Source organism: Oreochromis aureus, linkage group 18 (genome assembly GCF_013358895.1).
Source record: "Oreochromis aureus strain Israel breed Guangdong linkage group 18, ZZ_aureus, whole genome shotgun sequence".
Lineage (NCBI taxonomy): Eukaryota > Metazoa > Chordata > Actinopteri > Cichliformes > Cichlidae > Oreochromis > Oreochromis aureus.
Window position 1 is genome coordinate 12,406,227 of NC_052959.1, and position 25,909 is coordinate 12,432,135.

The window sequence follows — 25,909 nt, forward strand, 5'->3', positions numbered from 1 at the left end:
CTTTATCAACCAGGATCTGGCTTGGTGTTACTTCCAATATCTGAGAGGAGCTTCTATGTTGTTGTTGCTTCTATGTTTATTATACTTCCTTTTCATCCAGGACCTGTCTCTCATGGTGCCATCTTCTTCTTTGATATTGGCTTCTAGCCTTCTTCTCCATGGGGAACTTTCTCTACATGCAAGCTTTATATTATATCCAAGTGCTTCTAGGATTACTGTGGCAATATGTGTTGAGCAGTGTTCACATCAGCAAGCATCTACTGTAATGGGACTCACTATCAGTATATATATCAGGCTCGATAGTGTAGTGGTAGCAACATTACTCTCATTACTGTCAGCACATACAAGGCCAAGGCTGAGAATATGGAATTAATGGAATGCCAGCCGGCCCAATGAGATGTTTTTTATGCAATATGTGACAACTATAAATGAACCGAAAGCCATCATCTACACCTGCCCAGAAGCACCTAGTAGCTCAGTTCAATAAGTAAAATAAAACGTTAGATGGATGCTGGGACTGCATTTTTTTAATATAATATTTGTAAGTGTGTTTCAATCTTCTCTGGGATCTTTTCTCTGAGGGAGCAAGACAAGCAGGAAATGTGTTGAAGAAAAAGACACTGCAGGCTTCAGGTGAGAAATTAGAAATATTAGCATATTTATTACAGCGACATGAAAGACATTAAAATGCCTACACCCTTTACAACAAGCAACGCAGAGGAAATTGGCATGGGGACAAATAAGCCTTGTATGATGGCCAAACAAAGAGAGAGAGGAGGACAAAGAGGGAGAGAGAGAGAGTGCTAAAAGTCTCAGATGAGAATCACTCATTAACATTTACGATACAGACTTTGTGGAGAATGGATACAAACACTGTATTTAAGTTCAAGCAAACCAGCCCATGTAGCTAACCTTGACATGGTGAAAAGTGATAAAAAACAGGGAGTTCAGAGTAGAAACCAAAACGGTTTGTATGGCATAACCTTCTAAAGTGAGAGTGCTGATGAATAAGTGGGTCAAAAAGAGGACAATGTCAACAATTCACCATTATTTTGCAGGCAGTAACATAATGTTAAAAATGCAAGAGGAATTTGGCACTTATAAAGAAAAGAACTGAAAGCCAATCATATTCATAATCTGCAAATAAATAACAACACTGTGATTTTTCCCGTCCACTTTTACAGATCTTCATGTATGAAGGTTCTAATAGTATCTACTTAAAGGTATGGAAGTTATGATGGTACAGTTTGAGGGGGCCTCTGGGATGTTATAAAACCAGGGTGTTAATGTGAGGTCACCTTAAGAACACAGATAAATACACTTTACTCTCAATATCCCCTGTATAGGGCAACAAAACAGAAAAATAGCTCAGAAAATAAGGCATCTAAAAGGCCAGCGGTCACGGGTAGTCCGCTAGAGTGAAATCATAGAGTTAGCAAGAGTAGAATGAACAGTTTCAAACTCTGAATTTGCATTTTGTCTGCGGCTTATGCTGAAAAAAGCAGAACAGTTTGTCACACCTCTATTTTACTAGTTCTAAAACATTGGGGCCGAACAACACAATTAAAAAAGCAACTTTTTCACTGGCAGCAGAGCGGCTCAGATTTTATAACTATCAGGCCTGTGTGGATTTCCATTCTAGCATGGTGCATGTTACTAACTGTATTTTTGAAATGTTAGACAAATGTAGGCTTCTGCTTCAGAATAACAATATACTAAATTATAACCACCAGGGGCACATTTTATCTGTTGTAGATAACTAATCAATTAAATTTACAGGTTTAGTCAGAGGCGGTACAAAAAATGAAGATAGCTTCTGGGTCCGAAAAGGACTTTAAATCTGCATTCTATTTATTGGCCACTGGGGCTGATACTGGTGGTTGCAAAAATACTTCCAGTCCTAACCTCAGGGGACAGTTTCCTCAGTATGAGGAACAGTGACTCATTTGAAGGCATACTGAATACAATGAATAGTATAATTTATTATTATTATCCAGAATATGATCGCTGGCTAATGACATGTGATTGACAAGCCATTAGCAAATGAGAGTGTGGTTTTCACTCATTAAATCCAGTTTAAAAATGCCAAGATGATGATGAGTTAAACACACACCTTGGGGCTTCAAAGCAGAACTTAACGCACAAAAGTATGTGAGAGCACATTGGCTACGTCCATCTTTTATACCGTCTGTCGCCTTAGCTGAGGTCACTCTTGGCTAACTGAGTTTCCAGGTGACTTCCCAACAGACAATTTTGAAAGCATCTGCAGCCACATGTGCTGATTGGACATATACATGTACTGGATTTAAAATACCCTGTAACTCCAGAAAATAAAGCAATTTAGTAAGTAAAAGATGTACTTCTTAGCCTCTGAAGTAAAGTCTTGTTACAAAGCTAATAGATAAGCTAACAGTCACAGCTCACTTACATTAATTCCGACAAACATGCTGCAGAAACCATTTCTTACACTTTTACTCTTTTGCTCTTGACTTTAGGGAAGCAGCATCACCCTTCATACTCTTCACCCTCTAAAAATACTCTTACACCATGCAAACTACCGCAGCATGTAGAGAAATGCAACGCTTGACAAGTCTGCTAAGCTCAGGTATCATTTCTAGGGTAAGGAGAGAGCAAATGTTCAATCTGTGATATCAGATCCAAATTTAAATTGAGGAATTTTCGTGTTAGACTTTTCGTCCTTCCCTCTCCTGAACAAGCATTTTTAAAAAAAAAAATTGTGTTGTATGCAGGTTAAAAAAGTGCATGTAACGACTCTTTAAGGTGGATATGCAAATGAAACCAGTGTATCAATAAAGAAAGTCCATTCTACTCATCCTAACGCTATAGTAGAAACTGCAGTCACTCTCACCTGTCAATAAAAGCTGAAGCTTTGCACCATGCTACATTCCTTTGTTCAGACCAACGTATCACCTTCACCTCTGTATGACCCACCCCTGAACGAGAACTTCAGAAATCTCTTTTTCACAATAAAAGTACATCATAGTCATCATCATTGTTATCATTACAAACATTCTAACATTGGAAATCAACACTGTACATATTTTACACTATGATACAATCATATATTCTGTACTTTATGCCACTGTTGGTCCTATGGAGTACCACAAATATTAAAACTGGGTGCAGAAATACACTAAAAGCGGGTTCAGTGCCATTATTACAGTGTACACAAAGAGGGTCCCTTCATATATTACTGTATAATTATTGTGATAGTTATTGTGATAAGCAGCAGTTTCCTTCTAATACAGAAAAAAAATGCTTCTTTACATTATGGGTATTTTTTTGAAATAAGGGTGTTCAAAATGACAGATACCAGGGAAGTGATAGAGTACAACACGCACAAATCATCTTTCTTTTTTTAAGTCAAATTTATCCTCTTTTGGTGGCACAGCTGAAAGTCAACACTGCTTCTATTTCATTTTGCTGAAAAAGGGTCCAATGCTTCTTTTCATCAAGCAGACTATTTGGAAAACACAAACCACTGTAATTATTCCAACTGGCCTTGTGTAACCATCCAGCCACGGGAACTGATGAAAGAAAACCATACAGTTGGAATGGTGGGTCGTTATTTAGATGAACATTTCAAAGTTACTGTACATGGCACAACACTGGAAAAACAAGTTATACGTCCTTAACAGTGTCAAGTCTGTCACGACGTCTGTCCTGACATCTGTCTGCATCAACTTTGCTCTTCACAAAACACTATAAACTTCTTAACATACCTGAAATACTGGAAGGCAAACTTCTGGGCTGAAGTGTTTGCAACAACACCATACTATAACACCTGTGATGGACTGCTGTTTGGAAAAGACGGCGGAAGAGTAACATTTTCTCTGTGCTAACTGCACCGTAGCTGTTTCTGCTGTATTCTCTGCTGTTAGTTAGGTTGTACTGTAATTGCAAGAGTACTTGCAAACATGCACTGGCTGTAGTTTTTATGGAAGTGTGTCTGGGAGCAGTCACTAAGGAAGCCCTGGTCTTGGTCCAATACACTATTTAAAAACGAATCATAGTTCCATCCTATGTGAGCTAGCAAATCTATATCCTCTCTGTCTCTAAAGGTCCAGTTTTTCAGTTCCCCTCTCCCCAAACCCAAACATTCATTTCATTCAAAATCTTGGCTCATTCACTGGCTTTCTGTGTACAGAGAGCAATGGAAGGGGCCACACATGTACTAAGTAATTACGTCTGTTAAGGTTGAGCCTATAAACCTCACCAACAATACAAACTTTAGGTCCATCTCTATGGTTGTGAGACACACAGCCCATATAAACATATATCTACACATGTACATACCGTCTGACCCTTTTTAAACTCTTCAAGGTGAAAACTCAAAGCCAACAAAATGACAGAAAAAACAACTGTACACCTAACAGACAGTGATATTATATTCTAATTTGTTTTTTTGTCATTTCTTTTGTTTAAAGTCTTTTTCCCTCCTCTTTTGTTGACTTGACACGGTGTGAAATGATCAGGGATGCTTCAGGTGCAGCCTTGCTGTTGGAAATGTGTCTCTTTGATGCTCCATAATGGTGACCGTATTGCTGGGACTCTGAGAGCTAAAGCCACAAGTGCCCACCAAGGATGGTACAAATGGGGAAACTGCGAGAAGGTGAAGGAGGCAAGCGTCCATGTCGTCTCCATCTTAATGTGTCTCAAAATCCAAGAAGGCCCAAGCACAGAGCTTACATCACAACTCTGTTGCTGTGGGGAAACTCTTAACAGGAGCATCCAGTTTGACTTTGTCTCCTCGTGTTTCTCTAATGTTGAAAGTGTTATACTTGGACGTGCGTCCCCTGGGTCTGCAGGCTCTGCACACTGGACAAAATCTTCTTCTGGTGGCCAGCCAGGGACACTCCCATCTTAGCCAGTTCACTAGATGGAAAACACAAAAAAATACAGGCAAAGTATTATCATCTGTTTTATATTTAAAATACCAAGTTTCATGTCCAATTCACTGTCTTCACATTCAAACAACACCAAAGTAGATTGTATTATTACTCATGCTGAAAATCCTGCAAGTCTGCACCTGACACTGATGTAAAGGATAGAGTCCAAGCTGACATATCCAGCACTGGAAAAGTTCTCCTTGTAGTGGCCCATCTTGATAGCATCTAACCACTCATCCACTGTACTAACACTGAACTCTGGCGTGGACGGGTCCTCCCTGCTGGGATTAAAAAAAACACAAATACAAATTCAATGAAGCTTTGGCTGGTTTATGGCTAGAAAAACAGTTTGTTGTTACTGCCGAAGTCAATAATTTGTAGTTGGACACAGATTCGTAAAAATAAAAACTATTCGCATCAGTCTTGGTTCTGCCGACAGAATCATTATAATTCTGCAATGACCGCAGCACGACAGCCTCAAATCCCAGCTGAAAAGAAAAACATAAACTTTAAACCCAACCATTAGCGGGTAAGTATGATTAATGGTTTATCATCTGCTGCCCTCACCCAGAGCAAGTTTATGTGGTATTACTTGTAAAACCCTTGACTTGTTTGCTTGCTTTCTTTTCTTATAAATTGTTAGAAATGGTCTATTTGTCATTGCACACTCAAAGGTAACAAAATCTTTTTTGCTAAAAGAACTTACAATATTCACTTACATAGAGCAGTATATGCTTTTGTGTAAGCCTGTGTAAGTCTTTTCGTCTTGTTACATAGTTCTCTGAGTCTGCTGTGTTCTGCCTTTTTTAGAGGTTTAGATTTGTTTTTTCTATTGAGTATGTTGGAGTGGAAAGGGATTGGAACATCTGCATGCTGTTTTCATTCTGAGGGTTAGCTAAATGCCTGAAGTTACAAAATGCAAATGCACAAATAATTATATTCAGTGGATGAGTGCAATATAACTGGGGATTAGGGGCATCTACACTGAATGTGAAACAAGCGCGAGAGTCTGTATCAATAAATTTCCATTTCATAAATACAGCTTTTTTTATAAAAGATAATAATGTTCTTTCATGTCAGCTCATTTACTGCTTTGCACTTTGTACCTCTACTCTCCTACAATTTAATCCAGGTATGCCAAGATTTATCAGTGAAATTTGCAGTCATAATTCATATCTTTCTCTCACTGACCATACTGAGCTGTTTGCCAGCTCTCTGAGACTGGCTGGGTTTCTGATGAGCTTGTCCAGGATTGTGACAATCTGTGCAAACTTTGGCCTGTCGCTTCGCCCCTTCTCCCAGCAATCCAGCATGAGCTGGTGCAACACCACAGGACAATCCATAGGAGCAGGAAGACGGTAGCCTTCGTCTATTGCTTTGATCACCTGCATGGGGAGAGGTATCGAGTTCTATGATCAGTACTATACAGGAAAAATGTAAAATGTGTCAACTTGTTGTTATAGATAGAAATTTTACTGAAGACTGAAAAAAAGTAGCTCTTTATCGCTGGCAGCACTGTGTAAGTGCACTAATTTGATTAACACCGAACCTGAGACCGTGTGTTTATGTGTGACTCACATCCTGGTTGGACATCTCCCAGTAGGGTCTCTCTCCGTATGAAATCACCTCCCACATGACAATGCCGTAACTCCACACATCACTTGCTGAGGTAAACTTCCTGTAGGCTATTGCCTCTGGAGCTGTCCATCTGATGGGGATCTTCCCTCCCTGTAAATGGTCCCAGAGGCAGTCAGCATTTATTCACATACTGAATATCAGCCGCTCTGGGCCCACTGCATCGTGCTGCCAATAATAGAGTGAATACTTCAAGGCTGTTGTATTAGCGCTGTAATAAATCAAGATACAGCAGAGTACTGTAGAGGCGAGAAAACAAATTATAAAATGGTTGCTGCAAAGAAGCCTGGTGCAGTGCTGTTTTTAGGAAACAGAGCAGGAGAGGTTATACACTAACTCAGCTAAGCAGCGCTCTGCTTTAATATGACAACAGGGGTTAATGTTTGCTCCAGTGTTTGTTCTTATACTTGTCTTTCTTCTGTTATCTTTTTTTCCCTGCACCTGCCTTTGTTGTCGATCCTCAGATCAAAAGGATTCATATAGCCCACTGTATAGACACAATAGGCAGCAAGAGCTCTCGCTCTCTTTCACTCTGACACACACACACACACACATTGTACCTCTATAGGCTCCGTTCAGCTTTTTAACATGCGGCAGCTGCCTCTGCACCACCTAGCATCCCCCATCTCTGCTCGGTCAAAGTCAAATAAAAGGCAAAGCTTCCAAGTCACTCTGCACTGTACTTTTGTTTCCTCCACCTCTGTACACACCTACCGCACCCCTTTATCTCCCCCCTCCTAACTACGCTTACTCCATCCTTCTGCCGCCTTCCCCCCCTTTCTCTCGCTCTCTGTTCTCTTCCTGGATCGTCTTCGTTTTCGGGCTCTACAACCCCCACCTACTCCCCCCTGCACCCCTCAGTGCCTGCAGCTCTCCATCTACGTCTCCTGACATCAGTAGGAGTTTGTGTGTGATTGCAATAGAGCAGTCAGCGGCTGATACACTCCTCCCAGGGCAATGCTAATGCCATATTAAAAATAACATCCAACCCTTCCTATGAATATGAATAATGCCATCTCCTTGTGGACATTTTAGATGAGTTACTCCGCAGTGGTTTAACTTACTGACATTTAAGTTTCTCCATTCTCCCCGAGCTCAGTGAGAGGATGCTCTTGTTGCCAAAGACTACTGTGATTTGACTTTTACAGCATGGGTTTATGTTATTGGCTGTGAGTAAAGCCTTTGTAGAACAATGTTCAAAACACACTTGCCCAGTGCAGTATAATGTGAAACTCTGTATATTCAAGACATTGTCTTTTTTCTTACTTATTAAAGTTTGAGCTTGCATCCTTGAAGTCTGAATTTGGCACAGAGAAGGGCCAGTGAGGTCACTGCTGAGAATACTGGGAATGTGGAGAGGCAGAGTGCCCACTTTGCATCTAAGACTGTATTCCGGTTGCACACCGTGCAGTAAAACTAATTTGAACTTCCTGAAAGAGGAAATCTCAATAGTGACGAGTGCATGAAAGCTTTTCGTCTACAGTGTTTTGCCTTAGCTGGCTCCAACTGCTGTTATGACAGCAGCACAGTGTGAGAGTGTGTCTTACCCTTGTAGTGTAGGCGGCCTCTGGGTCGTCCTCCAGAACTCGGCTCAGGCCAAAGTCGGACACCTTACACACCAGGTTGCTGTTCACCAGGATGTTTCGAGCTGCCAGGTCTCTGTGCACGTAGCTCATGTCTGACAGGTACTTCATACCTGAAGCGATACCACGGAGCATGCCGACGAGTTGGATCACCGTGAACTGGCCGTCATGTTTCTGGAAGGAAGACCAAAGAGAAAGGTGGATTAAATTGTGCCCAGTTCCAGTATTTCTGTCCTGGGACTCCACTAGAGAATCTTTACACGAGTTGCAGTTCAGCGTATCTTTATTCATCCTTGTTTTTCTTTTACTGGCCATTTATGCAACCATCAGTTTATCCACTGTTTTAGCTCTTAATGCTTTTAAAAGCCCACTTTCTTCTGATTGGTAGGCTTTGCTGAAACATTTGTTTTGGGGCAGCAGAAAACTGGTAGATCCATAATACTTGGATAATATTCCCAAAAGTAAAATTTAACACAATTTGTCAAACTTTGACAAATGGCAACTTTTTAATATCCATCCCTTCATGTTCAAATAATACATCGTATTCATAATACGAGCAATGAATACACCAGCAGGGGTGTGTTCAGTAAATTCCATTGCTTACCTGCTCATTGTAAAACATGACAGCCCCACACAGGCTTAAATGTCAACTGAAGTGGAAAACGTCTGATGTCAGAATATATGAGTAAAATGTCATTCTGTGGTCGCCAAATGACCAGTAAGTCCCAGGATTTAAGCTTCTGCAGTGTCAGCAATACACACTTAGCAAATGTCCTGGTGTAAGGCTGTGAATCTCTTTTAGATCCAGCTAACCCCACAGTTTGACCTCCCTTTGGAGCATGGCAAGCAAAAGATGGATGTCGCCTTCCAGGGATCAATGGAGGATCACATAGAAATCCAACTTGCAGAGGATTGGACCTGACAGAGGAGACAAAACTTTCCTCTCAAACGCTGACCGCGTGCCCATGCAGAGCTCACTGGATTTCAGATTTGAGCTGTCTTTGGCAGAGAGTGGAGGCCGTTGATCGATGATGGTCCAGCTCACCTTCCTGTGCCAATTATTTCTGCCCTGGGCCAATGGTCCCCGTTAAAAAACCATTCATGTTATCAGTCACCCTCTCTCCTTTATATCAACTCTCCTTCCTCTGTCTCTTTGTTCTCTCCATCCATCTTTGTCTCTCCTCAAGACTGTGTCTCAGAGAGGGAGAAACTCTGTAATACTTTGATTCAGTCTCGATCTCTCCATCCATCTTCCTTCATCTTTCTGCATCTGTGCCTCCCCTACACCCTCTTCCTCTATCGTTTCTTTTCTCTCTCTCTCCCTCTCTCTCTCCCTCCCTCGGCAGCTGTGGACTAAGTTAATTAGCTGGTGGTTTTGTGAGATGCTGATTGATTGGACTGTCTAACAAACCTACAGACTTCCTCTATCAATCTGCCCACCACATTGCATTGCCAGTAAAGAGGAGGAAGAGTGGAGAGGACAGGGAAAGAGAGATGAGACAAATGCAGGCCAGAGAGGCTGACAATGAGATGAATGAAAGAGATGAGAGAAGCAAGAAGAGGGAATATTAGGCTAATTTGGGCATGTTATTTTATAATAATAATATTTTTTTTGTTACCTCAAAAAACAGAACAAAAAAATTAGGAACTTAATGGACCGTAAAGTATAACCAACTATAAAGATGACTCCATGTTTATACTGCTCCCTGTGGACACGTTTAGGACCCTCGCTACAGTACATGCTCTCACACAAATATGTGTGGCTGTGTGTGGCAGTCACACTGTGCCCGAGCCATTTTTTTTTTGCTTTTACTGTGTTTTGCTTCAGTGTTGCTGCCAGGATTGGCGTCTATTAAGCAATGGGCCTATCATCACAGCCTTAATGGCTCTGAGCACTGCAGTGAATTTACTGCCTGACAAACAACACTGAATCTAAATCTGTTCAGCTGTGTGTATGGAAACCGGGTTTCAGCTAATTTAGTACACAATCTTTACAACTTCTACTATATTCCTATTTTGCATTTGTAGATATCACGATTAAACCGATACATTTTAACATTTTCATGATGCTATCTTTGCCATCTGAGTAGTTCATTAAAGTATTCAATCGATAAAATACAAATATTCACATAGAAATCTGTTACTTAGAGTTAAAACAGAAGCCACCACTATAGTTTCATTGTTGTTTTTAATATATATCCTGACAGAGCAAAATGCACAAAAAGCAATAAAATTCTTTGTTTTATTGCCTACCAGTCAGCATTCGGATGCAGTATTCCCCTCTGGAACATGGACACTAAGTGCATTTCATTGACCGATTATCAAAAACTGTGTGAGGAAAACATTACCCATCTAAATGTTTCTGTTTGCTTTTCTTTTTCCCCCCACAGTGTTTCTGTTTATGCTCATAACATGACTACAAACCCTTCTTAAATTCTATATATATTGCACCCATGACAACAGTGATATTATCCTCCTTTGACTGTACCATTAAGTGAAAATGTGTCTTTTTTTATTAAAAAAATGTCAGGTGTTTCCCACCTTTTACACCATAATAAAGAACATAATAATTTTAGATTCTGCACAACAAAAGTATTTACAGATATTTTGTTGAAAACTACTTAAAATAATTCCACCAAAGTAATGTTGGTGGAATGAATTCTTCAGCTTTAAGAGATGAACAACAACTTAAAATTTCGATGTCTTTTCAGCTGGGACATCGTTTTCTTTGTGGCATCTGTAAAGACTCGTGGCCCTGACCTTGGAAGGAAAGATGTATTCCTTCCAGCTGAGCCGTGACTCACCTTGAGGAAAGTGTCCAGAGATCCATTTTCCATGAACTCCGTTATGATCATCACTGGCTTACCTACAGAGGAACATTACAAGACAGCTGTTAGTAAGGCTGAGTTACAAGGAAGAAATACACAAACTATAAAGAACCGAGGACAGAGAGGAGGCAGAGTCCACAGCTGTGGCCAGCCGTTCCCTCCGTCTCCGTCTCTCTCTAGGGGATAGCGTGGCATGTCGTCATCAGTCACACTGACAGCTTCTAATCAGCCCTCTCCATAAACGCCAGGAGATAATTAGAATAGACCAATCCACCAGAATATGTGTGTATGTGTGTGTGAGTGAGTTTAAGGGGGCCTCCTGAGATCTCATGAATACTAATCAGCCTCAAGGGAAGGGGGTTGTGGTTGGATCGCTGCACCTGCATGAGTGTGTGTGTGTGTGATGAAGGCGTGGGTTGACTGACAGGCCCTGTGCACTATGGTCCCCTGCATGGCATCTGGTGCGGCTTACAAATGATTAACAAAGTACCTGCAATCACATACACACCCATGCACGCACACACGAATACCAAAAACTGCAGTTGTCCGTGCTTTAAGGGGGTTCTCCCTTGGTACCATCCCCTACAGTTGAGCTTTGCCAATCACAAACAAACATACAATGTGCAGTTACAAATGACTGTGCGTGTGTGTATGTAGGTGGGTGTGTGAGTAGCTTGTAAACATGATGAATAGGTCACATTTCCCAAATCAGGCCTCAGAGATGCTGGGAAAAAAAACCTAAGGGAAAGATAAACGAGGGAAAAAGTATTTTAAAAAGAGTCTTTCTTTCTTTCTTGTATGCATCAAAGTACTTAGCTCAAGTAAGCTCAAGAAAGACAAAAACCATTGGATCAGAGAAGATGGGGAATGATGGAAGGGTGGGATCTGAAAGCAATGAGGAGACAGGAGGAAAAAGGAGGAAAGGAAAGTATGGATGAGTGAGAGAAGAGAAAGATAAACAAGAAGAAAGGGAGAACGGGAGCAGGGGAGAAGAGACGAGAGGAGAGGCGGAGGGATGGTGGGAGGATGGGTCAAAAGCATGTCGTGAAAAGGCAGGAACAACACCACTGAGGCCTACAGTAAGATTGTAGGTAAAGACAGCAATACATCACCTTAAATGAATTCAGTATCTCACCACAGCAAACACACACACACACAAACAGAGTCGGCCGGTCTCTGGTGGTGGTGTCTTCTTTGACAGTAACATTAGTCTCAGGGATAAAAGTGAAAGAGAATTGGATTTTCTTCTGCTGGGGGTGAGGACTGCTGGTCACATTTATCTCCACACGGGGCCTGTGTTGTGTGTGGCCTATCGCTGTGCTTGTGTGTGTGTGCGCGTGGGTGTGTGTGTGAGAGAGAGAGACAGAGAAAAGGAGAACTGAACTCTGGGGTGAGACAACTCAATGATGACTGTCTGATTTCAGCTCAGATCATAGGTGGAGAACGTACGCGTGCGTCTGCGCATGTAAACGCCGCACCGGCAAAAATCTGATCCTGAATGATGACTGAAAGAAGTGCTGACTCTTCATACCCTTTTGTTTACCTGCACGAGATGTGTTTGTTTCAGTTTTTGCGCATGTTTAATTGCACTTTGTGGACACCATAAATGTGAATGCATGTATGTAATTCTGTGACAAGCATCTGTGCATATGGTATTCTACAAAGCAGACAGCCATGAAATGGAAAAGAGCTGTAAAAAACTAACCCTAAAAACCAATTATGTGTTTGAGTGTGTGTGTGTGTGTGCGTTACGTGGGTGTCAGCAGCATGTATGTATGTTACAAGTGAAGACTGCCCTCAGGTTTGCAGTGTTGGAAGCGGTCAAGAGTGAAGCACAATGAAACACATTCATCCTTTTGTCTCTGCCTTGTGGGCCGTGTTAGCCTGGCATGTACTCACACACACACACACACACACACACACACACTGCTATCACTAGCCATCATCTGTACACCTGCCATACAGAATTACCCCTCCAACTCTAAAAGATAACAGAGGTTACCAATGAAACGGCCACACACACACACACAAACACACACACACACTCATGTTATATATTAGCTCATTTCGTCTATTTTTTGTCAGGTGCTCATGCAAACACACACGTGCGCACACACACACACATACACACTCAACGGTACAATGAATCCCTTTTACTTCTTGCAGCAACTTCATCACATGCCATTCACACTTCACTTCAGCTCGTCATGGAGCTCTCTCTGCCAAATTTTCACAGGCGCGCCTCAATTTCCTCCTGAAAGCGCATAATTAACTAATCACATTCATATTCATTCGAATTTATTGCCTTTCATTGGCTTCAGAAATAACACATCCGTTTGCAGAGCCGAAAGCGCCTCCCACTGTATGCACGTACGTGTATGTGTATTTTAGTGCAGACTGCAGATTGGGTATTGATGTTTTGTGTGCTTTAGTGTGTTATGAAATGGATCAGAAAGGAGTTTGCTCTTATTTTACATCACTTTATTAGGTGACAGAAGAAAGTGTTGTCTCTTCTCTCCCGGGATAAAGGTGGGATCATTTAGGCGCTGCACGCATGTGCGCGTGTGTGTGTGTGTATGTGTGTGTTTGTGTGAATCTGTGAATTGCCGTGTATATATGAAAGTGATAGAGACAACATATATACACTCTATCTGGCAAATTACATTATGAGAGGCTGTTTCTGTGCGTGTTGGTGCAAGCGTAAACGAAAGTGATAGACTCTGTGTGTGCGCCAGTGGGCCGCATTACCGCATTATTGAATGAGGCGGCCCAAGGTACAAACGAGAAAATGAAATAACTGCTGTATTGATTAATGTTAAGGGTCTGAACTAAATTATACAATGCTTTTAACACAGGACAGATCTCTGTTCTGGGAAGAGCCACGCGAGGTTGTGGGGGAGCGGAGCAACAGAAAGACAGAAACTCAATAACCTTATCTCCTCTCTTCACCTCTCCTCCTCCCTCTTTGCTTTCTCATCTCCTCTCATTTCCTCGCGTTTGTCTCCTCGCCATCTCTCCTCTCCTCTATCTCCTCCCTCCTTTCCTCAAATCTCTTTGCACATCTTCCCCCCATCACCCTCATTTATTCCCAAGCCCCATCCTCTTTCATTTCCTCCCTCTTGTATCCTCTCTCATCCATCCATGCCCCCTGCTTCCCTACATCCCGTTGTCACCTTTTCTCTTCGGTCCCCCTCCTGCTTCCCCGTGTCGTTGTCTGTGCAGTCCAATCTACAAAGCTACATGCATATTCAGAATACTTTCAAAGAGTCTGACAGGAAATATTGAAACACCTATTGTTCAGCGCACAAAGACACACAGTTAAAACTAATCACTAGTTTCTTCAAACAGAAGACGAGAGGAAAATGTGGTTTTGCAGGGTTTAACAGCACCTTTGTAGAGCAGCCTTTTTTATGTTTGTGTGTGTGCGTGTGTGTGTGTGTGTGTCAGATGAGAAGGACTTCGGTAATTGAGGGTTTTCCAAATGGGCCAATTGTTGCAGCGATTGTAAAACGCATAGAGGATGGATGGATAAAATGAGGGACGGTGGAGATAAAAAGGAGATAAGGAGATGGAGAGGGGCAGGGAGGAGGGGATGATGGGATGGGGGCAGATTGCTGCACTTTTCTGATGTGCAGCGAGACAGACAGAAAAAAAAAAAAAAAGAGCATTTTTTCCCCTCCTTTTCTGCATGTGGCCCTCTAATTAGCATGACAATAGCAGCAATCAGGTGACAGACAGCAGAGCAGGTTATTAGTGTGGCACATAGGAGCGGATGAAGGCTTATGAGGTTTTAAGCAGTGAACACATTTGTGGACGTGTGCACATACACACACACACACACACACACACACTGATAGACAGAATATTGTGCCAGAACTGTGCCAGATTTGTTACTACTACCACAACTTTGGTTGAAACAGCTACACTTTTACTAAAGATACTTATAATACTTTTACTATTGGCACACCACAGCCATTTAGATAATTAGTACAACAAAGGCTACTATTGTACTTCATGTAACAACAAGATCAAGAGCACCACTGCAGCCAACGGTTAACATTACTCCGGTCTGCACTGTTGAAACAAGAAATCCATTATCCAATTAAGGATCAAAGGAAAATTATGCTGCAGTTATTAAGATAATTTAGTGATTCCTCAAGAAAAATATTACATCATAGAAAACTAATAGTGTTTGAATTCTGGACTACTGGCAAGAAAAAAAAACAGGTAAAAAAATATGATTTTAGCCTTGAAAATGGAAATAATTATTATCAGGAGTTCTGTTGCAGTAAATTCTGTAATTTTTATAAGAAAGTATTGTGCAGTACAACACGACTCCCTTCAAGTTTGAGCATACGAGCCATGTAAAGGACAGATTTGCAAGTGTTATCTATGTTCCCATCCAGCTCTTGGCATTTCTTCTTCAGCTCGTGCCGATGCCTCGCCTTCTCCGTAATTACACCTACCTACTCCTACTCAAACCGATACTCCACCATCTACTTGTAAGCCTGCTACTGTTTACACCAACACAAACGAATCCAGCACACCTGAGTCCAGATCAGCTGGGGTCAGCCTGTCTGATTAGACTCAGGGTGGTGTAAAAGGACCAGCTGGGGCTGCAGAAAAGGGCCTGAAGGAATTATTGACCCATCTCAACTCTCACCCCCTCGCTCGCACATGCACACCCGGGGCTGTGACCTGTGAAATTACTGCTTTGCTCGTGAGATTTGTTTCTGAGGGGCTCTATCAGCTTCTCAATGTGCCGTGAAGACAGGTGAGAAGGGAGACACAAAGTAATATGTGTAGAAGAAGGCGAGCGCTCATTAAATACACCTGCTAAAAGCACGCCAAAATCGCTAAAACGTATTTTTACATTCGAAGAACACTACGAAGTAATGAGTGCTTGATTATGTTAAAGCAAATCACTTGTCAAGTCGTTGCTCAGCTCTTTAACCGTCTCCCGTGTCAACCCCGCTAATGTCCTCTGACCCAAAACGTCAAGGATTTGGCAGTAATTCTTCAATTAATTCTGGTATTTTAAAACAGAATAGTGGCAGTTACTGGAAAAAAAGAATGCTATAATTACACGTTTACATGTTACATGTCTCTCATGTCTGGAAGAGCAAGAGAGATAGACACAGACAGAGAGAGAGAGAGACAAAGAGAGTGACAGCACAAGAAGAAATTAATAAGAAATGCAGTGAAGTCTCATTTGTAACATGCATGCTGTTGAATATTCATGGGGCCAAAAACACATCCAATTAACTTTATGAATTATTAATAATCGCGATAAAAGGCCGTGTATATGCACTTGCTCTTTGTTGGCCTGAGCTGCACTGAACAGCTTGGTGTGGTGGACTGAAGATCTTTGTTTGTGTCACTAAGCAGGAAGAGGAGGGAGTCCGATTAGGGGAAAAGCCGAGGCTTATTTTGGTGCCTGTGTCTTTATAAATATGATGATTCGCTCTATTATTTGCTTGTCTATAGACCTCCCTCAAATATCTGTCAGATCAGAAGAAGCTTTCAGATTGAACCTATACTGTGCTATAATGCAGGGGAGCTAATTGTTAGGGTTGACACATTCTCAGTATTTGTTATTGGGCATCTTAACCATTATAACGTAACTGTTATCCACTGCTGTGTGGCACAGCCAAGAGAAATATTTCTGTAATGACAACTCTTAATTTGTAAATTAACAGTTAATTAAATTTTAATAAATAAATATTTAATAATCGATAATGTTAATTAAACATGAGTAATTCATGTTACTTTGTCATGTAATTAAAAATCATTTATTTTAAAAACTTTATGTTGTACTATATGTTAAGTAGCAATCAAATTCTGATGACATCAGCACACATACTTTAGTGTTTTTGTGAATTGTCATTATTATCATTTTGTTGTAAAAAGTTATTGTGGACTTGTTTTATTCCCATGGGGGGGTCAATAGGCCACAAGCAAGCAGCACCCGAGAGAGATGGACAATGTCATGACAATAGTGAGATGGGTGTCAGTCATCATTGATCTTCATTCATTTATATAATGATGCTTGGGCTCTTAAAATCACATTTTAACACACTGGTAACCTAAGTGTCATTTCTCATCCCACAGGGTCATGTTTGTGAATGGGTCTATTTTGTAAGTGAAAGAAACAAGCAGGGAATAAGCTGGACAATTATTTTTAACTTTAGCTATCCAAATACTGTTTATAGATGCATTACACTGTATTTATTAATCCAAGGTGCTTTAAACATTAGTTGCAGATTTACAATAATATCTGATTTATTATAGATGATTTACAAGCTAATTATTAACTAATTTGATTACGATGATTAAGAATTAGTTCATTGTTTGTTAACATCCAAATATTAGATGAAGATGAATCAGCTATAAATGTGCAATTGTTGAGAAATGAAAAATCTTCTTAACTTTAATGCCTCCAGCCACTAACAAGTGTGAATGATACTTATTGTATAACAGTTTTGCAGAAATCTGTCAGGGTCCTGGGTCGGAGTGACCCAGGGTCCCTGAGCAGTTATGAATTATATTGTTATATGTATAGTTGATACTGTGCTGCTGTGTCCACATTTCTATATAGGCAGGTGTGTGTGTATATATGTGTTTGGCTGTAAGATAATTGTCAAGCACCTGCAGGCCTGATGGTTGTGGCCCTGCTGGCGGACTGGCCACACCCGAAGCCACACACCTGCTGCTGATCAGGCCTCGTCGGGGGAGCTACTTATGAGAGTCTTGGAGCTCCCACTGACGCGGGATCATTGCGTGAGACTTCACGTCAGTCTTAGCTCAGTTAAGGTCTGCGAGTGTATGCCTACTGGAATACAGTGTCTTGACGGCTGCCTCTGTTATTTCCCCTCAGGAGGAGCGTGGAACATCGGAGGGCAGCAGGCACGGGGTGTGTGTGGACGCACGAGAGTGGAGAACACGGAGCACGGACTTTCTGAGGAGACACTACACAGGAGTCACGGGAGCACACGGGGATGTATTATTGTGTGTACAGTTTTCACTGTAAATAAAGAGCACTGTTTGCATCGCAGAGTACCGCGACTGGGTCCTCCTTTCCCCACATCCCCACGGTCTGCCAGCCAGACGGTGACAAAATCCAAAAGTTGAAATTATGATGGGGCCACTGATGTAAACAAAATATTGAAGATTACTAAGGCTACAGTCTCAAAGAGCTAGAGACAAGGAAAAATGTATATTTCCCAAATGGTTGGCAATTAGTTTCTGGAAAATCGATGGCTAAAGCCCTAGTGATTGATCTGTCAGCCCAGTGCAGAGACTTTAATGCAGCTCCATATACCAACCAGTGCAACCAGTTACCCATAGTGACTGTCAGCAACCTACTGCAACCACTTCCAACAGTTAGAGAATATGTATTTTTCCCTAGCAACCTGTGGTTGCCAGGGGGTCGCTGATTGATCGCTATGCCTGCATGACTGGGCTGAGCAACAGATTTCATAGTGAAAGCTAGAAACCTCCAGCAACTACTTACCAACTGGTTAGGGAATATGCATTTTTCCCAAGCCTGTGGTTTCCAGGGATATACCCACCAGGTCTCTAAGCCTGAGTGATTGAAACCATAGTACAAAAAAAGAAAACATTTTCTAAAATTAAAAATTGTGACATATAATCAATAAAATCAATAATTATCTGTTGGCTGTCTGCTCATAGTCACATGTATATTTGACATTTTTCTTTATGGATTCTGGTTGTGAACCTGTCATAAGGGCAGATTTATCCAGACATAGCAAGAATCAGGATTTCCTTCGAATTGTTTTGATGAATCCTTGCAGTTCTTTCAATCTTTGGGCTCAAAGGCATTACGTCGATAGAGATAGTCAGCTGGAGGTGTCTGTGTAGTATTTTCACATTTATCTGGGTAAACGTAGCATTTACGTTGTCAGACATGGAGTGAGAATGACAAAGAGAGTGAGAGAAAAGAGTGCTAGAGGGTGAGGAGATGAGAGTGGGATTAAGTGAATGAGACAGACAGCGAGAATGGAATAGAGCGGACCGGGGGAGCCACTGAAAGAGAAGGATGGACACTGAGTGAGAGAGAAAGCAGCAGCGCGAGATAGGGGTCTGAGACAAGAGCCGAATAGATTTCGAGAAAGATGGAGTGAATGATCGAGAGAGCGTGGCTCAGTGATAACCAATCAACTATCTTGTTGTACCAGCACTGCCTTATCTAACACCAACACACGCACTCATTCTAATTTGCCTAAAAACAATCATGTGAAGTAAACAAATGGTCATTTAAGAGGAGGATGGTTACATCACATGCACACTGCCATGCGTCACCTCTGTGTTACCATGGTAATGGAGCTTTTATCTGATCCAGGGTCAGCTTCGATTTACATCACTGACAGCTCTGCTGAGTCTCAAACAGGTGTGTGACACACAGAGATCGACACAAGAGAAGGGAGAGGGGAGTGAAGGGTTCCTTAAAAACACAATCAAACCAGCCACAAACAGAATATTGTAAAGGCTTCGTCACAATGTTGCCTTCACTTACATCTCGTGACGACGCCCTCCAGCCTGATGATGTTCGCGTGGTCAAACTGTCCCATAATGGAGGCCTCAGACAGGAAGTCCCGCCTCTGTTTGTCAGAGTATCCTGCTTTCAAACTCTTGATGGCAACGTAGATCTCTCTTTTCCCCTGCATACGCAGCCGGCCACTGCACACCTCGCCAAACTCTCCTACACGTGTGCACAGACACATACACTGAGTTTAATACGGTCTTTTATTGACTCCTTTTAATCCTTAAAATTAAGAAATCATTTCATCCTTTTTTCTTTTATTAAAGTAGTCTACTGCTGTTTTTTTTTTTTGCCAACTCACCAGCTCCAATGACTCTCTCTATGCGAATATTGGAAGCATCTATCTCTTTGGCAAAGTCTCTGACAGCCTGGTTGGGGTCTTCGTAGGTGTGAGGATGGATGTAAGTCCTGCTGCCTGGAAGCTTGACTGCACAAGTGGAAAAGTGAGGAAATGGGCACAGAATTTAATTTGCTTACAGCTTAAAAACATGTACTGTAAGAAAATCAGGCCATGTTGGAGATATGGTATGGAATATGAAGAAAGTTCATGGAATTTTTATGGTAGTTTGGGAACACTTTCCTCAACACTGACTTAGTGTCTAAGCAGATATTTGTACAGTGTAAATTCGTGTTGAGACGGGAGCTTGAGTGTGAGCGCTTTGTTTGAGTGACATTACAAATGATTACATAATAATAAACACATATCTACTTTGTTAGCAGTGGTGTGAAAATGACTCAGAACTTTAACAGGAACCCATAAGGAGCTTCGCTCTGCCAGCAAACATTTATGCAAGAAACTGTGAAACAATGTGGTTTATTCGCTTAGGATGTGAAAAAATTACAGATTTATGTTCTGGTTCCAACTGTTAAAGTTCTTATTGTACGTTTCAAGATTTGCAAACAAAGCACGACTGCTTTACATGCATGTGAAAAAAGAAGGGGTTAATTCTGAGGACGTTGTCACATTAGTGCTTGCCTTTGTTCATTTACTGAAAAATATTCCACCATCTGTTTGTTGTTTACAGCCATAAATACACGCAGTGATATGATTCATAACATGTGGGTGGGAAGTCTGGTTTTAAGACAAATGACATGCAGATGATATTTATCTAATATAATTTTATCTGGATCTGCACATGCTCGTGTCTTTACCTCGCCCATGTTGGAACTGCATCTTTTCTTCATCGGGGTCTTGCTTGGCTTTGATATATCCACAGTGCCTGAAAAAGAGATCATTTGAGTTCTAATGCTGTACAATAAATAACTCTAAGCACACAGTAGTGACTATTTTTTTTCACCGCAGTAATGCCACCATCTTCTACACCATGCACATTCACTGGCCACTTTGTTAGGTACACCTGTTCAGCTTGTTAATGCAAATATGCAATGAGATAATCACATGACAGCAACTCAGTGCATTTTGGAACATCATCATGACCTGGGGAACTTTAAAGGTAGCGTCAAAATAGGGAAGAAAGGTAACTAGGAATTGAGCAAGAATGGACTGACTACTCTTGGTGAAAATGTCTTTATAATGCCACTGGTTAGAGGAGAATGGTCTGCTTTGAGTTAACTGGAAAGCAACAGTAAATCAAATATTCACTCACTACAACCAAGCCATGCAGAAAAGCATCTCTGAATGCACAACACGTGGAAAAAATACGTGGAGGTGCCACAGATGTCAGAGCCCACCTAGTTTTTCAGGCAGTTTTGAAGGCAAAAGCGGGTCCAGTTCAATACTAGTAAGGTGTACCCACTAAAGTGGACTATGGAGTATGTATGTAATTTGCACATATCTGTTTGCTATTTTAAATCAACGTTATTTTCAGGGAAATCTCAAACTGTGCATCGTTGACAGTTTTCCTTTTGTCTGCACACACCTCTTTCCTCTGAATAAAAGAAGGCTGGAGGAAAAAATAAAAACAACCCTCTCTGCTTCCAGCGTTCATTGCAGTCCTCCTCTCTAAGCTCTTATGCTCGAGGTTAGAGAATGAATGTGTTTGTATATGTATATGGCAGAGATCAATGCACTAAAGCACTCCTCTGTACCTTCCTATGGACCCTTCTGGCCATCAAGCACCGCTTTTAACATTATCCGTGGCCACACCCACCCACATTTATGCCCTTTCCCCAGCCCCCTCTGGGCACCCTGCGGCAAGGGTCAGCCCAATGATCAAGACAAAATATTGACAAATTGATCAGCTCAATCTTGCAGTGCAGCTGTGAGGAAGTGTTAACTTTTTCAGTCTTACAGACCTCGCGGGGGAGGATTTGTGTTTCTGTGTGTGTTTGTGTGTTCCTGACAGAACAGTGTATTTTCTCTCCACTTTGTTGGTCGTTTGCCTCAAACAGTGTTTAAGAGCTATAATCAACCATAACACTGTCTCTGAGATTTATGGCACCTTTAAATTTAGATCAAAACTTCAGGACAAAAACATAAAATGTAAAAGCAGTATCATATAATGGTTCACTAACCACAACACAAATACCACATGGTTTCTATTTTTCTCTCCTCCTCTTTCATTTCAAGGTAATTTACAATAAGTGAATTTGTGGATGTTTATTTATTTGCTTTTTCTTTGCTTTGTATTCTTTAGTTTATTACTATAATCTAAGAGGACTGCTAAAGGTCATAGGTCTCCCCTCCTTTCCTCCCTTTTATCACATTCTCCTTGAGTCTTGTACAGGTAAAGGAGGACTTAGCCAGTATGTCTGTCCATCATGAAGACAAATTGATTTGGGCTCAGGGCCAGGAGTAAGAAATCTGAAGCATAGACAGCACGCGATTTAAGAAAGCAGTGGAGAGGAGGACGAAAGAGAAACGGAGACCGAAAGAAACAGCGAGCCGAGATTTGATAAAGCAAAGGAGAGGAGAAATGAGATAAAGACAAAAATAATAAAAGAGAGGACTACTGAGGGAAGAAGAAATAGTGATGTGCTCTGACTAAGAATGAAGCACATGGCAACAGAAATGCAGAAAGGTGGGGTTCCACTAGGCTCAGAAAATCTCAGTCATTTGGTGTTTAATCCTTGTGTTGATTTTACACAGCTGAATGCATGGTATAACCCAGACATCAATAAGCTGTCTTGGGAATACACACAAACACATACACACTTAACGGCAGAGACTGGTTACTGGTATTTGAGGATAAAGAGGAGGGGGGCATGATGTTCTTATGAAATGGGAGGTGGGGCCCACCTGGTTATCAGCTGAGCTCAAGCTAGCTGAGCACCAAGGGACTGTCATTACCCCCTTGACTCACACTCCCACACACAAAGAGCTTTGGGGCATGCGTTTAAAACATATGGGGAATGGGTACATGGGTCACACCTCGACTCTAGCTGTGATAATCTCGTGGGGATGCGTACACACACACACACACAAACACATACGTGTGTATATGATCAGCAAAACACCAAAACCAACGTTTGAAACACCTCCGGATCACTCTTTTAGTTTGTAACCATGTGTGCATGCGGCATATCTGTGAGTGTGTGTGTCTGATGGGAAATGAACACATTTCCATAGTAATTACAGAGCAACTCATTTCTCCTCTCCAGTTAGAAGTGTCATGAATCATTAGCGCTGCAGTTTTAAACACGGTGCAAAACCTGACATGGCTGTGGCTTTTGTTTTCCCCTGACAGCTGTATCTATGTGTGTGTGTCTAAAACAGATATTTAATATCTTCAATTAAATGAAGCTGACCTGTGATTGCGCTGGAATAAGACCTTTCCATTTTTTTACTTGCTAATTTTAGTGATTTTTCACGTTGCACTTTTATACCAAAATTTAAGAATAGTAATAGAAAAATTGCACAGCTGAAAACAAGCATTGCACTGTCGATACTTTGCCACGTTTAAACAGTTTAAACAGTTCAAACAATTCATCTGTTCCTCCAGTCGAAGGTCATTTTTTCCCCATACTGTAGATAACAGCCTGATCTGTTCCATCCATTGATCACAGCTAGTATTCAATCCTAGCATCTGATGTGGTGTGGTTAAAGTCGAGAAGATTTACACAAAATCGTAACCAAACAGTATCTGTTTTAACAGAGTGAACCTTCCCCCCGTCTGTTTGCTCTCAGCGTGTTGGGTTTGGCGTCCCAGTTCAAGAGCTAATAAGCAGAGCAGTGAAGGACATCACAGAATAGCACAGCTTGGGGTTCTTTAGTGGCTTCACAACTTAAGTTAATTTTGTTTCTCCTTCCAGGCATCAACACGGTGGTACACAGTTTCAATGATTTATCCACACACAGCATCCACCCACCTTTCTGGCTTAAATTATTCATTTCCATTTTGGAATCCATCTTCTTTTCTTATCACTCACTGTGGCTTAATTAACCAAATCTTAGAATATCAGTCTCAGATACTGTGTGCTGTAGGTTAAGATACATTTCTTTCTCTTTACAAGTGATACAGGAGTCAAGGAGATGATATAGTTGTGTTATGTTTTATAATTATATTACCAAAAATTGACTGAGTGCAACTGCTTAAAACACTGTGTTGCCCGTGAGGTACCCTTGTTCAATTACTAGTTTCTTGCCGCATGGATTTACCGTACGTTATGAACAATCTGGTGCAGGAACAGACTTTATAATGAGGAAGTCCTCCTGGATTTCCACTGGCGGATCCTCGATCATGCTGTACTGCACTGTGACGTGAACGCTCCTGCGCTATACTTTGCTGCATCTGATTTAAAGTACACCCACCAATCACGCAAAAAACACATTAATGGACTTCTGTATCAGTATCAAAGCCGGGCTTTCACCTTTCTCTCTGCCTCTCTGTTCCACTTCAGTGAGGACAACAGGCTATCCCTGTCCTCCAAAGCCACACACTCCACATTTGCATATCAATTTGCTTTTTAATATAATACTCTGTCACTCGAGACCCATTTGTCATTCGGCGAGCAAGCTTCTACCCTCGCAGAACTCCATCCATATATTATTTTCGTCGTGGCCCCTCCCCGTTTTCTTCCCTCTTCCTTTCCCCCGCTGCACTTTATCTCTCTGAGGTGTTAAATTCTTCCCTAATTCTGCCTTTAAGTGTCCGATTGCCAACATGTCCTCTCTTTCTTCTTTTTGTTGCAATCCATTCATCCTCTCTGAACAGGCCCTGACTTGTGCTCTTTATGTAGTTGTGCTGCTTTCTTTGTCAGAGAGCAAGATTCACCACTAGGAGCTGGAAGGGGGGATAAAGAAAGATATAGGGAGAAGGAAAGGGAGATTGAGAACGAGAGTGCTGACAGGCAAGAATACACAATAGGGGTCCAAGCCTGCATACCAACTAACAAGCAATCAGATGGAGGGGAAGAGTGAGGCGAGACAGGAAGGCAGCCGTAGGAATAGAAACTCCAAGGTTAACATAAGTGATGTGGACAGAGAGCGGGAGAGCAGGGGCAGCGTTTGTGCTGCAGCAATCTGAGCTGAAGGTAAAGTAGAAGAGAAAGAAGAGACGGCAAACGAAAGGGGTAAAAGTTAAACAGATAAAGCAGCAAGGAGAAGTAAAATCTTTATGAGCAAAACAATGAAGAATGGAAACAATCCAGTGTAGGCTGTATGAACTGGGGATACAAGGAGACAAGAAGAGCGGGATCAGCACAAACTGCTGTTCAGCCCTTAAGGAAAGAGAAGAAAGAGAGAAAGAATAAAAGACTTGATAGACAGATTGAGAGCAGATGACAAAAAGAAGAGTGTCAGGCACCAGTTTGGCTGCAGGACATGTCCTGAGAAAGAAAGAACAGCATCTATGTGTCTTGGCTAAACCACAAGGTAACAGGAAAAAAGAAGATGAGAAGAACTGGAGAAATTAAGGAGTCGATTGGACAAATAACAGCTGTGTTTACTTCATCTTATATTCACTCAGTTTTTATTCATCCACGCATTCCTGCTCTAAATTAAAGAAAGCCAGATCATTTCATATTGTTATCATTGCAGATTACTGCAGTGTATGATGGAGAGGACACTCCAAAAAACCTGGCCAGGTTTTCAGTTCATTACAAGACAAGCAGAAGATATATCCACACTGAAATGTACTCAAACAGACACTTTGGGGTAGTCAGCCCACTTGACTCTGGGAAGGTAACAGAGGTTAACTCATGTGGACACGAGGTGAATGCTCGATATCAGACTGTGCCATTAACATTAATGTGGGCTAAAATATCAGACCTTCCGATGTATGTATCCGTCTTTACTATTAAAGTTTAAGTGATACATCTCTCCTCAGGAGGTCAGGATCGTAAAACCTGTAAAATCATCTGGCCTCCTACATGGATTTTGCTTTGCATGCGGGACATATGCACATTTTAATTTTTCTCATTCTAATTTATACTTTAACCAGTTTTATTTTTGTATATAGTTAACTATTTAATTACAATTAAATAAAAAAA

At 41.4% G+C, this 25,909-nt stretch overlaps 1 protein-coding gene across 1 annotated transcript in view; it reads right to left on the reverse strand.

Annotated features, from left to right (window-relative positions):
- Positions 1 to 634: 634 nt before the first annotated feature.
- The window catches only part of epha4b (eph receptor A4b), an 88,524-nt gene continuing 63,249 nt past the window's right edge, over positions 635 to 25,909 (reverse strand). The window contains exons 11-19 of the mRNA XM_039602545.1: positions 20,672 to 20,739; positions 19,821 to 19,946; positions 19,493 to 19,678; positions 10,933 to 10,994; positions 8,093 to 8,302; positions 6,489 to 6,638; positions 6,102 to 6,295; positions 5,051 to 5,188; positions 635 to 4,896 (exon numbers count right to left, since the gene is read on the reverse strand). Coding sequence (XP_039458479.1) covers positions 4,797 to 4,896; positions 5,051 to 5,188; positions 6,102 to 6,295; positions 6,489 to 6,638; positions 8,093 to 8,302; positions 10,933 to 10,994; positions 19,493 to 19,678; positions 19,821 to 19,946; positions 20,672 to 20,739 — 1,234 coding nt within the window. The 3' untranslated portion in view covers positions 635 to 4,796. The remainder of the gene's footprint in view (positions 4,897 to 5,050; positions 5,189 to 6,101; positions 6,296 to 6,488; positions 6,639 to 8,092; positions 8,303 to 10,932; positions 10,995 to 19,492; positions 19,679 to 19,820; positions 19,947 to 20,671; positions 20,740 to 25,909) is intronic.